The sequence below is a fragment of the Python bivittatus genome, unplaced genomic scaffold (genome assembly GCF_059951505.1).
Source record: "Python bivittatus isolate LINGU-HERP-01145 unplaced genomic scaffold, Pbiv_v1 ctg000350_np1212, whole genome shotgun sequence".
In the NCBI taxonomy this organism is placed as follows: domain Eukaryota; kingdom Metazoa; phylum Chordata; class Lepidosauria; order Squamata; family Pythonidae; genus Python; species Python bivittatus.
In genome coordinates this window covers 2,916,620-2,931,600 of record NW_028277074.1, presented here as the reverse complement: position 1 = coordinate 2,931,600, position 14,981 = coordinate 2,916,620, and the positions used below count along the sequence as shown (strand labels likewise).

The 14,981-nt window shown below is 41.1% G+C and overlaps 1 protein-coding gene across 1 annotated transcript in view; it reads left to right on the top strand.

The window, feature by feature from the left end:
* Nucleotides 1–14,981, top strand: part of LOC148215107 (uncharacterized) — a 137,551-nt gene that overhangs the window by 36,734 nt on the left and 85,836 nt on the right. Inside the window, exon 3 of the mRNA XM_088144516.1 lies at nucleotides 2,964–3,229. Within this exon, the coding sequence (XP_088000642.1) occupies nucleotides 2,995–3,229 (235 nt within the window). The 5' untranslated portion in view covers nucleotides 2,964–2,994. The remainder of the gene's footprint in view (nucleotides 1–2,963; nucleotides 3,230–14,981) is intronic.

Below are 14,981 nucleotides of genomic sequence, written 5' to 3'. Positions count from 1 at the left end.
TGGTACACCAATATATTTTGGATTTATGATGTACTCCTTCTGAAGCAACTGAAACCAAACTGGAAAGCTTGATAAGTAATTTGGTGCTTGCAGAAAAGTTTATATTGTTTTAAGATTCTTGTTGCAGAAAACTCTCTTAGCTTAGCTATGTGAATTTGCCATGGTTAAGCTCCACAAAAGGGCCATCTCTATTTGTAAACATCATTTAATTCTGCCTGAAAACAGGAAAGTTTGAGATCACCTTCCTGAAGAAGACTCAGAATTTAAAAGTATCTAGCTCCAAAGCTTTACATTTATTATTTGAAAGTAGGCAGATTTCTTGCCAAAAGCAGCTCTAATATATACAGTATGCAGTTTTTGTCACATGTTCAATTGTATCCCTCCCTCGGTTAACTCATCATTACTTGAATATGCTTGTAGCTGTTTGCATGACTGTGGGAGATAGCCACCAGCTTGATTCCACAAATCCACAAAAGCATGTTCACACCACCCCATGGGTGTTCTCACTATTGCTGTCCTTGTAATACTCAATACCCACCATGAGTCAAACAATATTTCCACTAGCTGATCAATGGGAAGTAAAACACTGGCACCTAGCCCATACCCTGCCTCCTATCTTCCTTGTTGCATTTCTTTTTGCAGATTTTTTAAAATAATACTTAATTTGAAAAGCACCATGAAATAGTAGTGAAGCACTATGGCATTCTGACTTCAGCATGTAAGTGTAGAGCTGAGGAACTGGAAGGTAGGATAAGAGGTTACAAGTCTTATCAGTGAGAGACTGAGACCTCTGGGATTTTAATGCTATCTTCCCAGTGTTTCTTTCTGCACTGTGACAGAGCTGGAAATTATGCAGAAAGGCTGATGTGAAATACCAATATCTGAAGAACACAGAGGAGAGCACTGATTGGCATAATGCCACCTATGGAAGAGCCCTTAGCAAGAGGAGAACAAAAATCAAGCATTAAGATAGGATGCCTGCAAAATGTGTAGTTTGGGCTCTTAAAAGCTTGCAAGCAAGATGGGGAGGGGGAGAAAAAGAATTGGCAGAGAAAAATACAGGTAATTGCTACTTTTTGTAGACTCAACCACTATTTACTTCTTTATCCAAAGGCTTCTGGGTATAACTTGAAATTTATATATCACCCAGAAGTTAAGAAGTTAAGTATCCAATCCCTATCTCCATTTTTAGAGTAATTAAATGCAGACTTTGTGGCTTCAATATCAAGGTAATGTACTGTATCTTTCCAACCACATTCTCTTTAATATTAAGTCTAATGAAAAGGACTAGAGAACTCAAAAGCTGATTCACTATTATGTTACATTTTAGTTGGTCTTAGTATAGCCTCTATGAGATGATTTACAACAGGGATCACTGTGTAGCAATAGAGGAAAGAGAAACCATTCTCTTGAAACTTTACTGCTTTGGGAGATGTGTGAATCAGGTTCATTGCTTCAGAATTTGGGGGAAAATGTTATTTCTCTTCCTAGCTTATTCACACTAGCTTAGAAATAAGCTGATTTATTCTGTACTTGAGTTTCAGGAGAAACTGCTGACTGTTTTTCAGGCTGATGCAATATAGCTAGATTCTAGCACTGATCTCCGTGATCCTGTTGAACAATATGCAGATCAGAAAGGAGAGAACTAATGTGTAGGAACTACGGATGTATCGTGTGCCCTAATATGTGTGACAAGGACCACAAAGATTAAATGTTCTATTTTTTTAATGTGTATGCAATGTAAGTGCTTCAGTGATGTCTCTCTCTCAAAACTCATTTAAAGTAGAAAAAAATGGGTTCATCATGCCAACTTAGGCAAATTACATATACTTGGTTTTATATTTTAACTGGTGCTAAGGCAAATAACAGTCTAAAAATGTCTTAACTGAGTTGAGGATTGGCCTGAAATGAATGTATTAACTTATTTGAAAGTACAGATAAAATACAGAATAACTGAAAATGAAAATGCCCTTTCAGTTCTATTCCATTTAGTCTATTCAGCAGTCTGGAATCCCTTTCATCACAGATCTAAATGGAAGTTGTCAGTGCTCGCTGTTTATTGTAGAGGTACACACTAGTATTCATTCTCACCTCAGAAATAACATTATCTTTTTATTACCCTGTCTTTATAGACATATGTTTTGGAAATTAAATTAGGAAATATAAGATGGCATTGCTACCAGTATGCCTAATGTAAAACATGCTGAAATCCAGTATATGTCACAAATACATGCAATGTAATCTTGAACTGGTTATAGAATTATAACATTTTAACCTTTGTGGCTATATATTATGTTACAGATTTACCAAAGAAACACATCACAACTTTAAAGACTAACACAGGTATTAGTCCTGGGGTATGTGTATGTGTGTGTGCGTGCGCGCATGCCTTCAAGTCATTGTTGACTCCTGGAGATCACCTGGATAAGTCCCTGCAGTTTTCTTCGCAATATTTCAGAAGTGGTTTGCCATTGCCTGCTTCCTAGGGCTGAGAGAGAGTGCCTGGCCCCAGGTCATCCAGCTGGCTTTGTGCCCAAAGTGGGACTAGAACTCACTGTCTCCTGGTTTCTAGCCTGGTGCCTTAAGCACTACACCAAAGTGGGTCTCCTTGCTACTTATTACTCCTTACCATCCATCATAATTATTGTATCTCTTCTACATAATGTCCAAGGATTCCCAATAGAAGTATATCCTATCAGTGTGACAACTGCTTTTTATGCTAAAACAATTTAAGATACAGAGTTTCTAACTAGTTAGTTAGGAACTTACATTCCCAGTATAAATGTAGTAGATATTCTATGCAATTTTATCTGTCTTACACAGAATATCTACTACATTTATACAGTGGTACCTCGGGTTACGAATTTAATCCATTCCGTGACTCTGGTCGCAACCTGATTTGTTCACAACCCAAAGCAAATTTTCCCATAAGGTTCAATGTAATTACCGTTAATCCGTTCCAGCGTCCACGGACCACGCATCAAGGGCGGAAAAATGGCCACGGACCGCGTAGCAGGGCGAAAAAACGGCCGCAGACCCCATGGCACGGGTGGAAAAACGGCCGCGGACCACGTGGCATGGGCGGAAAAACGGCCGCGGACCATGTGGCACAGGCAGAAAATGGCCGCGGACCACGTGGCACGGGCAGAAAATGGCCGCAGACCACGTGGCACGGCGGAAAATGGCCGCGGATCCGGTTCATACCCCGAGGCGGAGTTCGCAAACCGAGGTAAATTTTTGCAGCCAGAGCTGGTCACTCTTTTAAAAATTGTTCTATGGCGTCTCACAGACAAAAGGAGTTCCGCTTTATATCCTGCTTGGGTCTTCTCAGGTCAGCTATGACACTACATTTTAACACATAAATTAGCTTACTAATCTAGGAAGGAAGAGGAATCTGCTGTCTGCTACTAGAACCCTCCAGTTCAAAGCACTGCCAGACTCGTGCAATCAGGTAGAAGCATGGATATCATTCTCACGCTTTTTCATTCTGCACTTTAAAAAGTTAGATATGGTGAATCCCAAGCTTCTTTTTTGTCTCTCTACCATCTTAGCACCAGCGATAAAAGAGTTATGGTGGTGAACAATTTGCAGCTGCTAGAATAGGCAGTACGGTCATTCCTTACCAAAGATAGGTCATGCTGCTTTAAGACTGAGCCAAAATTCTTCAGATGTAAAAATTGATTTGCACCATTTCCTTGATTTGGGCTGGAAAGTAAGCTTTCTGTAACTTTGGAAGGGTATTGCTTTTTACCATAGGTCATTTGAAAGTTTCTATCTATATCCAATATCCACTTATTTCTTAAATTATTTAAAGTGGGACCCTCCTGAGGTTCCTTGAGAATTAAATGATCTAAAATGGAATTGTATTACAGTTCCAGGAGGTAGAAGCCATGAGAAATTATCACTGAAAGATTGATAATACATTTTTCTGGCTTCACTTTCAGACTGCTCTGGTATTTATGTGATGCAAACAATATAATATGGTGTCATTCCAAGGCATTCCTGAAAGTTATGGAGAAAATCCTGCATTGCTGAAAATAGGTGTAGGCTTTTAAAAACAAATTGAAAAATATATTGGAAATGTTTGATTCCTTTTTAAATACGAAGTGGCACACCCCCTCCAAATATTCTAAAAAATGTCTATTTTTCCCCATATGTATTTTTGGGAGGGATTTTTTTTAGTTTTGCCATAAATTATCTAAATAGCCCAACCATTTAAAAAAAAATACCCCCACACACAAACACTTCAATTCCAGTTAAAAGTACCACTCACCATACAAATAACAAAGTTGGGCTATACTGGAATACTTGGCATACTGGAATACATTTTATTATTTAGGATATGTATTCAGGACTAGATATTAGCCCCAAATGTAGGAGAATGCTAAGAGAAATGTTGCATTCTAAAATGAATTAATAACGTTTCATTGCTATTGCAATAATTATTCATTAATATTTTATTTTATTTTATTTATATATCAAATTTGTCACCACCTATCTCATTAAAAAAATGACTAATAATTAAACATTCAATGAGAGAGAAATCAGTTTTGCCTATTTCTACAGTTTACAATAAAACTAAACAACAGGTTTCCTGTATTTTATCTGTGCAGTTCCTGTACACTGGCAAATATTAAATGAAGTGTCAGTAGTATTATTTGAAATTGATCTTATTTCATTTAGTCTCATTATGGAAACATGATTCCTTTGAAAATCTAGACTGATCACAGGAATACTATTTAACTGTGAAACAGTATTCAGGGGACTTTTTCCCCTCCTGCAAATATTTGGGAATGAATCTGCAAGTAATACATTGTTAGAAAAAATATTGTGCAGATCCATGGATCTGATAAGAGTTCCCTTACAAATGCTATTTATAAATTTGGTAGTCACAGTATAATAAAGAAAACTAAGTGAGAGATGTGTCTCTATTGTAAAACAACTAGATACTTCCAGATGCCCAACCTTTAAGTTTTGTGGCAATTTGCTATCTTTGTTAAAATCAATGCTTTCATTTTGTGAGCTGATAAGATAGAGGCAATTGAATTTTTTTTATTTATTTTTCTCCTTAATGAACTTTTCCCTCTGGCAATAGAATATTGACTGAAGCAGCTGAATATTACTGGCAAAGCTTTACTTGTTTTCTGAACCCACTCATTTAAACAACCGAAGTACAAGAAATGGTTAAATCTCCTGATAACAATTTAGTACAGTTGGAGACAAACCCCATTAATATCGCCCTAGCAAAATAAAGAGGAACAGATTTACATAATACAAAAATGATAATGCCTGGATTTTGGAGTTCAGACTGGTGTGACTCTAAGCTTGCTTCATGTCCACAGTAGCAGTAGAGATGATATGCCTTCCTACAGGACAAAACCATGCTTCAATCCAAAAATTCAGAGGCAGGTTGAGCCAGATATATTGTTTGTTATACTGTATATAGTATCCTGGGAATATAGGAGTATTTTGCATATTAAATAAGCAAATGAAACATTGTTTTCACTAGAGAGAAACCTATGTAACATATCATTAGCACTAGACAAGGCTGTTCAAGAGATTTCACCATACAAAATAAAATAGTATCTCATTCCCCAGTCTCCAATTGTTAACAATATGATCTTCTTCTTCTTCTTCTTCTTCTTCTTCTTCTTCTTCTTCTTCTTCTCCTCCTCCTCCTCCGCTGCCCCCGCCGTCACCGCCGCCGCCGCCGCTGCTGCGCCTCTTGGAAAAGTTTGGGTGTGAGAGAATTTATAGGACAAAATGAGTACCTCAACTTATTTTGTTTCTAATGCCCTCTCCAAGACTGTAAAACTGGAATTTTGCATCTGAAGTCCCACTCATCACTTCCTTAGGAGCATCAGTGATCAGGAATGGCAGCAAGAAGCAACAGTAATTGTCTGCTTTATAGTTGATTAGTGAAAAAGAGCAGATGATAACTTTGATAGCAAGGAATAGTGGATGTTATTTGATTATGGGTTCTGTCATGGTCTCAGTAAGCACCTGAAGATATTGTATCTGATGCTGGATATAAAGTAGACAAGAAGAAGCTGTGTACTTTAATGCCCACCCACTTTGTCCTTGAAAGGGCTTCCTTTCTCTGTAATACAGCATTTCCTTTCCCAATTTTAGGCAGGCCAATGTTCAAGACCTTCGTGCTCTTAAGAAAGTAAGGTGTGCCAGCCTTTGAAGAATATATGACTTACAACTTAATATGCAACTGGACCTAGACAATATATTCAATGGTCAGGAATTACTGGATTTGTAATCCAACATTCCTGAAGGATATCAGATTTGCATAATCCAGCATGAAATCATATTTGTTCAATTGTGCTTGTCAAATTTTACTGGGAAAAAAATTTTGAGTTATTGTTCTTCTTAACATTTGTCCTGCTCACTTGAAACAACCATTTTTTTGGCACTGTGCTCATCTAGTTCCTAAACAAAGCTTACCAGCGTATGCTGCAATGAAGACTTGTTTTTCAGCTGGTTTGTTGCAGAGCCTAATGCTGAGCGAAAATATTTTAAGTGTGGATCTAAAAATGTCAGTATAGTTACTGTTAAACCAAAAGGATTTGTTGTTTGTACAACCTGCTGAATTAGGTAAGGGAGGGAGTTACTTTAGTTCCAAACAAGATTGAATCTATTTGGGACTAAGCCTAAATTCGGTTGGGTTAATAGGACTGGATCATTATTATCAGTTTTGGAGTTTAAAAGCACAACTTTAGATTTCACCAATATAAGCATACAGATCAATACATACACATCAGAAGTTCAGCAGGCAGAGTTTGGGAATGTTTGACAAATAGAGCAGAAGATGAAATAGATGAAGATCAAGTAATGGCTTACATGTACACAATAAATGTGAAAGCATAAAATACCACTGAATCGCTAATAAAAAGAAATTTACAAATGTACAATTTACAGTCTGTCCTGGGTCTTATCTTAACATAATATCAGTAAAAAAAAAAAAATGATTAAGTGGGAAGCATGACCCTGCATTCCTGACAGCAAACCCATCATGCTGTTCTTTTCCCAGAACTAAATCTAGTTAGTCATTCTGTTAGAATTGCTGTTTAAATATTGCTATTGAGCTATTTCTTTTTTTCTCCCTCTTCCCCTTTCCCTTTTGGATTTTGTGTCACACCTTTTACATTGTAAGTCTTTTTCCGTGGATTGTATGGGAGAATTGTGGCTCTGGGAGATCCCCCCCCCCAAAAAAAACTACATAGCATTTAGCCACAATTAACATTTTTAGTGTTTTACTTTAAAAAATTAACTGGATTCTTGGTCATGAATAAACTGTCATGCAGAAGACCTACCATAAGTCAGTTTTTGCTTTCTGGCCATGTTTTTCTCCTCCAGAATGAGTTTTAATCTTCCAAGCTGTTTCTGTAACTCCACAATGCAAAATTCTATGGACCGTAGAGAAAATGTAACCTTTCTCCCATGCAGATTTGGGGCTATGGAAAATGCATATACATATACATATTGTTGTTTAGTCGTTAAGTCGTGTCCGACTCTTCGTGACCCCATGAACCATATTGCGCCAGGCCTTCCTGTCCTTCACTGCCTCCCTGAGTTTGCTCAGTTTCATGCTCATTGCTTCAGTGATGCTATCTAACCATCTCATCCTCTGCCGTCCTCTTCTCCTTTTGCCTTCAATCTTTCCCAGCATCAGGGTCTTCTCCAAAGAGATCTCTCTTCGCATTAGGTGACCAAAGTATCTGAGCTTGAGCTTCATTATCGATCCTTCCAATGAGCAATCAGGGTTGATTTCCTTTAAGATTGACTGGTTTGACCTCCTAGCAGTCCAGGGGACTCTTAAGAGTCTTCTCCAGCACCACAGTTCAAAGGCATCAATTCTTCGGCGCTCAGCCTTTTTTATGGTCCAGCTCTCACAGCCATACATTACTACTGGAAAAACCATAGCTTTGACTATGCGGATCTTTGTCGGCAAGGTGACGTCTCTGCTTTTTAATATGCTATCTAGGCTTGCCATAGCTTTCCTCCCAAGGAGCAAGCGTCTTTTAATTTCATGGCTGCAGTCTCCATCTGCGGTGATCTTGGAGCCCAAATAAATGAAGTCTGTTACTGCTTCCATTTCTACCCCTTCTATTTGCCAGGAATTGATGGGTCCAGATGCCATGATCTTAGTTTTTTTTAATGTTGAGTTTCAAGCCAGCTTTTGCACTCTCCTCTTTCACCCTCATCAAGAGGCTCTTTAGTTCTTCTTCACTTTCTGCCATTAGGGTGGTATCGTCCGCATATCTGAGGTTGTTGATGATTCTCCCTGCAATCTTAATTCCGGCTTGTGATTCTTCCAGCCTGGCATTTCTCATGATGTACTCTGCATATAGGTTAAATAAGCAGGGTGACAGTATACAGCCTTGTCGTACACCTTTCCCTATTTTGAACCAATCGGTTGTTCCATGACCGGTTCTAACTGTTGCTTCTTGGCCCGCATACAGATTTCTCAGGAGACAGGTAAGGTGGTCTGGTATTCCCATCTCTTTAAGAATTTGCCACAGTTTGTTGTGATCCACACAATCAAAGGCTTTTGCATAGTCAATGAAGCAGAAGTAGATATTTTTCTGGAACTCTCGTGCTTTCTCCATGATCCAGCGAACGTTGGCGATTTGATCTCTAGTTCCTCTGCCTCTTCGAAACCCAGCTTGTACATCCGGTAGTTCTCGGTTCATGTATTGCTGAAGCCTAGCTTGTAGGATTTTGAGCATAACCTTGCTAGCATGTGAAATGAGTGCAATTGTGCGATAGTTTGAGCATTCTTTGGCGTTGCCCTTCTTTGGAATTGGAACGTAAACTGACCTTTTCCAATCCCGTGGCCACTGTTGCGTTTTCCAAACTTGCTGGCATATTGAGTGCAGCACTTTAACACCATCATCTTTTAGTATTTTAAATAACTCAGCTGGAATACTGTCATCTCCACTAGCTTTGTTGTTAGCAATGCTTCCTAAGGCCCACTTGACTTCACTCTCTAGGATGTCTGGCTCAAGGTCAGTGATCACACCAGCGTGGACATCAGGGACATTAAGATCTTTCTTGTATAGTTCTTCTGTGTATTCTTGCCACCTCTTCTTAATCTCTTCTGCTTCTGTTAGGTCCCTGCCTTTTTTGTCCTTTATCATGCCCATCTTTGCACTAAACGTTCCTTTCATATCTCCAATTTTCTTGTAGAGATCTCTAGTCTTCCCCATTCTATTGTTTTCCTCAATTTCTTTGCATTGTTCATTTAAGAAGGCCTTCTTATCTCTCCTGGCTATTCTCTGGAAATCTGCATTCAGTTGCTTATATCTTTCCCTTTCACCCTTGCTTTTCGCATTCCTTCTTTCCACAGCTATTTGTAAAGCCTCATCAGACAGCCATTTTGCTTTCTTGCATTTCTTTTTCTTTGGGATGGTTTTAGTTGCTGCCTCCTGTACAATGTTACGGACCTCCGTCCATAGTTCTTCAGGCACTCTGTCTACCAAATCTAATCCTCTAAATCTATTCATCACCTTCACTGTGTACTCACAAGGAATATGATCTAAGTCATACCTGAGTGGTCTAGTGGTTTTCCCTACATTCTTCAATTTAAGCCTAAATTTTGCAGTAAGAAGCTCATGATCTGAGCCACAGTCAGCTCCTGGTCTTGTTTTTGCTGTCTGTATAGAGCTTCTCCATCTTTGGCTGCAAAGTATATAATCAATCTGGTTTCGGTATTGACCATCTGGTGATGTCCATGTGTAGAGTCGTCTCTTGTGTTGTTGGAAAAGAGTGTTTGCTATGACTAGCTTGTTCTCTTGACAGAACTCTATTAGCCTTTGCCCTGCTTCATTTTGTACTCCAAGGCCAAATTTGCCTGTTATTCCGATTACTCCTTGACTTCCTACTTTAGCATTCCAATCCCCTATGATGAAAAGGACATCTTTTTTGGTGCCAGTTCTAGAAGGTGTTGTAGGTCTTCATAGAAGTGGTCAACTTCAGCTTCTTCAGCATCAGTGGTTGGGGCATAGACTTGGATGACTGTGATATTGAATGGTTTGCCTTGGATACGCACTGAGATCATTCTGTCGTTTTTGAGGTTGTACCCCATTACTGCCTTTCCCACTCTCTTATTCACTATGAGTGCAACTCCATTTCTTCTAAGGGTTTCTTGCCCACAGTAGTAGATATAATGGTCACCCGAATTAAATTCACCCATTCCCGTCCATTTCAGTTCGCTGATTCCCAAGATGTCGACGTTCAATCTTGTCATCTCATGTTTGACCACATCCAGCTTGCCTTGGTTCATAGATCTTACATTCCAGGTACCTATACAATATTGTTCTTTACAGCATCGGACCTTCTTTTCGCTTCCAGATACATCCACAGCTGAACGTCCTTTCGGCTTTGGCCCAGCCGCTTCACTCTTTCTGGAGCTACTTGGAAATGCCCTCCGCTCTTCCCCAGTAGCATATTGGACACCTTCCGACCTGAGGGGCTCATCTTCCGGCGTCATATCTTTTAGCCTTTTAACATTGTCCATGGGGTTTTCTTGGCAAGGATACTGGAGTGGGTTGCCATTTCCTTCTCCAGTGGACCACATTTTGTCAGAACTCTCTGTCATGACCTGTCCGTCTTGGGTGGCCCTGCACGGTATAGCTCATGGCTTCACTGAGTTACGCAAGCCCCTTCGCCACGACAAGGCAGTGATCCATGAAGGGGACATATACATATACACATTAAAAAAAAATCCTTTCACCCCTATGGGTGCTATGTCTCTTTCTCAATCTCGGGTCCCCTACCGGAGGCCTGGGAGTCTGAGGGTTCTGTGCAGTATCTTAGCTGTGCCTAGCACCGCACTCTTCTGAACAGAGAGCTCTGATGTTGTTCCTGAGATCTGGTGGAACCACTCTCCCAGATAAGGTATCACAGCCCTGAGGGCACCCACCACCACTGGGACCACTTTGGCCTTTAATTTCTATATCCTCTCCAGTTCCTCCTTCAGGCCCTGGTACTTCTCCAACTTCTCATACTCCTTTTTTCTGATGTTGCTGTCACTTGGCACCACTACATCTATCACCACTGCTGTTTTCTAGTCCTTGCCTGGTTGATTGGCTGGACCTGCCTGTCCATCTGGATCTGAAAGTCCCACAGGATCTTAGCCCTGTTATTCTCCATGACCTTCTGTGGAATCTCTTATCTGGACTTGGGAGGGTCTACCCATACACTGTGCAGATATTCCTGTACATAATGCCATCTACTTGGTTGTGCCATTCAGAGTATGCTGTTCCTGCCTGCATCTTACACCCTGCCACTATGTGTTGGACTGTCTCTGAGGCTTCTCTGCACAGTCTGCACCTTGGATCCTGTCTAATATGGTAGACCCCTGCTTCTATAGATCTGGTACTTAGTGCCTGTTCTTGTGCTGCTATGATCAGTACCTCAGTGCTGTCTTTTAGTCAACCCCTTTCCAGCCACTGGTAGGATTTCCCAATGTCAGCTACCTCAGCTATCTGTCAATGGTACATCTCATGCAGGGTCTTGTCTTGCTATGGCCTTCCTCTGCTTGAACTTCCTCTCATGGCATTCTCTCAGCAGCTCATCCTTGGGTACCATTTTACCGATGTACTCCTGGATGCACTGGGTTTCATCCAGGACAATGGCTTTGACACTCACCAGACCCCGTCTGTCCTCTTTCTGGCTGGTGTACAGTCTCTGGGCATTGGACTTGGGGTGGAAACCTCCATACCAATTGTGAGGAGCTTCTGGGTCTTCAAATCAGTAGCTTCCACATCCTCCTTTGACCGGTTCACTATACTGGCAGGGTATCTGATGACAGGCAGGGCATGCATGTTGATGGCATGGATCTTGTTCTTCCCATTGACCTGGCTCTTCAGGACCTGTCTTATCCTTTGGTGGATACTTGGATGTTGCTGTCTTCCTTGCCTCCTCATTGTGGTTCCCATGTGACTGTAGGATACCAAGGTACTTGTAGTTCTCTTTACTACCATCCGGCCACACTTCTCCAGTCCAAGTGACATCCCACTCTCCCCACTGTAGATCCATGTCAGGTGGATCAGTGAGTCAATGTCTCATTCACTCTTAGCACACAGCTTGATGTCACCCATGTAGATGAGGTGGCTGATGGTAGTTCCATTCTTGAACTTGTATTAGTATCCAGTCGTTGTGTTATCTGGCTGAGAGGATTCAAGCCTATGCAGAACAGCAATGGGGATAATGCATCACCTTGGTATATGCCACACTTGATGGCCACTTGTGCAAGCTGTCTTGAGTTGACTTGCAGTGTTGTCTTCCCCAATCCCATTGAGTTCTTGAGGAAGGTCCTTAGTGTCCTTTTGACTTTGTATAGTGCCGGGCATTCAGAATTCCATGTGTGTGGCATTGAGTTATAGGCTTTCCTGTAGTCAATCCAGGCTATGCTCTGGTTGGTTTGTCTAGATCTTGAGCCTTGGGTGACTGCTCTAACTATGAGCAACTGGTGTTTTGAGCCTCTAGTGTTGTTCCCAATGCCCTTCTGAGCTGTGATCATGTACTGCCCATATGGTCCTGTAGCATGGCGGCTATGATGCCTGATAGGATTTTGCATGTTGTGGGAGGCAGGTTATTGGCCAGTAGTTGGATGGTGCTGTTCCCTTATGGGGGTCTTTCATGATCAGCACTGTCCTTCCTTGTGTTAGGCCATCTGGGTGGGAGCCTGCTGCTAGCAGCTGGTTCATCTGCTGCTAGGTGTTCACGCACTGCTGTTAGTTTTTTTAGCCAGTAGGTATGGATCATGTCTATGCCAGTTGCTGTCCAGCTTTTTATGTTCTTGACCTACTGTTGGATGTCTGCTACTATGATGGTGACTGGGTCCTGTTCTGGGAGATTGCTGTGGTCTGCTTTCAGGTCCTGCAGCCACTTTCCACTGGTGTTACTGGCCTTCCCTTTCTCCCATATGTTCTAGTATGGATCAGTTTCTGCTGTTGGTGGCTGTGCTGTACACAGAGCCACCAACACAGTAGTTGGGAGTACACCTTGAATGATTCTTTGGAGAACAGGGCATTTATCTTCTTGGCCTCTGCTTCTCTAGTGTATCTCCTTAGCCTGGTAGCCAGTGCTGTAAGCCTTTGTTTAGCAGCCTCTAGGGAGGCTGCTAAGATGGAGTCAGGCCCTTGTATTTTTTAGCTAAGTCTTATCCTTAATCTCCACACCCTTCTTTAGTTCTACCAGCTGACTAACTTCTCTCCAAGTTGCCTTGATCTTAGCCTTCAACTTCATTTTTCGGGGGGTGGGGGGTGGTATGTATTGCTGTTCTTCTTGATCATGTAGCCAAGCACCTCCAGGATTACAGTGGCTGTAGCATATACCAATTCATTGGTTTGAGTTATGGTGGTAGTAGGATTGTCGTGAGGGCTCTTTTGGCATCTTCTAGCATACTATCTGATGGCACTTCTCCCTCGAGCCTTGGTAATCAGTATTGAGGGTTGATTATATCTAGTTTATCCATGATCTTATGCCTCAGGTGCCGTGCTCTGTAATGGAAGGGAGGCAGTGACATTCCAGCTTCAGGTGTTGGCTGCACATCCAGTTATTCTTCCAGGTCTCCTTGAGTTAAGGATGTAATATATAGTTGGTCTATCTCAAGTTGTAAGAGCAGCTTCCTCTTCACTATTTTGAACTGTTGGGTAACTAGCTGTTTCCCAGTTAGTGTGGATGTATGTCATCTGTCCATCCATAGTTCCCTCATATGTTTCACATATCCCTTCTCATTAGGTCTACAGTTGTAGTAGCATTCCATCAATTCCAGGTTCTCTTGTCTCGTCCATGTATGGTTTTTGTTCTAGTAGTACACTTATTGTCAGATTTTTCTGGTTCCCAACATCTGGCACAGACCTTGTTAATCCAGACAATGTCCAAGCCAGCATGATTCTATTAATTTATGTCACACTCATATCTGAGGTTGGAAGGTGAAGCGTTAGGTGGTCTTTGCCCAAGGACCCCTACTGGTAAGGTAGATACCAGCTAGGATTTGAACCCTGGTCTCCCACATCAAAGGGTGGTGCTCTAACCACTATGCTACCCAACTACTACTCCCCCCCACACACACACACTTGTTTCCATTAAGCGTTCAAAGACCAAACAACCCCCACCCCTTTTTCATTTAAGGACCATTATTCATCTCCATTTCCTTATATCAATTTCAATTGATTTCATCTCCCAGCTGTTGCTAAAGGACAGGGGAAGGGAGGGAATGAAGGAAAGGAACTCACAGTACATACTGCTAAATTCTCAGACCTCCTTAAACTGCTCAGAGCAGCGTGTCTAATTTGGCCACACAGTATTCAGAACATGTACAAGGCTCAAGAATAAGAAGTAAAGAAAGCATTGCACGACCAAGCATGTTTATTCCCCAGCATCCTTCTTCGCTATCTACTTTCATACTCAGGCATCATTAACATCAGCAACTGAGGACTCATAAAGGACCATTGGCAGAAACACTAGGATCTTGGGGAATTAAGTCCTACTTATGTCAGTAAAGCCCACCTCAACACCTGCAAACCAGCTCCTTAAGAAAAAAGGTGGAATGGATATGCATCCTTCTTTGCCATGTTGTTAGGTGGTTTAATGAAAGATCCACTGGGAGAATCGGCATGCCACATGCCATCAGGGTCCTCTTTGTTTTCTATCAGTAGATTTGCATTTGATATTTAGTTCTTTATGAACCACAATTGAAAAGTCCAGCAGATAAGTACTCTCTGATCTGATCCTTTGACAATAATTTTCATGAAAGGATTTTGCTATCTCAAGAGCTAACTGCTGGTGTTTTAGGAAGAGATATTTTAGCATTCCACATAAGTATATTTATCCACCTATATTAGTCAGATTTTCTTCACTCCATTATTTCTGATGTTCTGAAAAGACAGGGTGGAAAAACTGCCAATAAGCCATTTCATTTATGTCAGGAACAGGGAGGGTGAAAGTAATATCCATTTGCT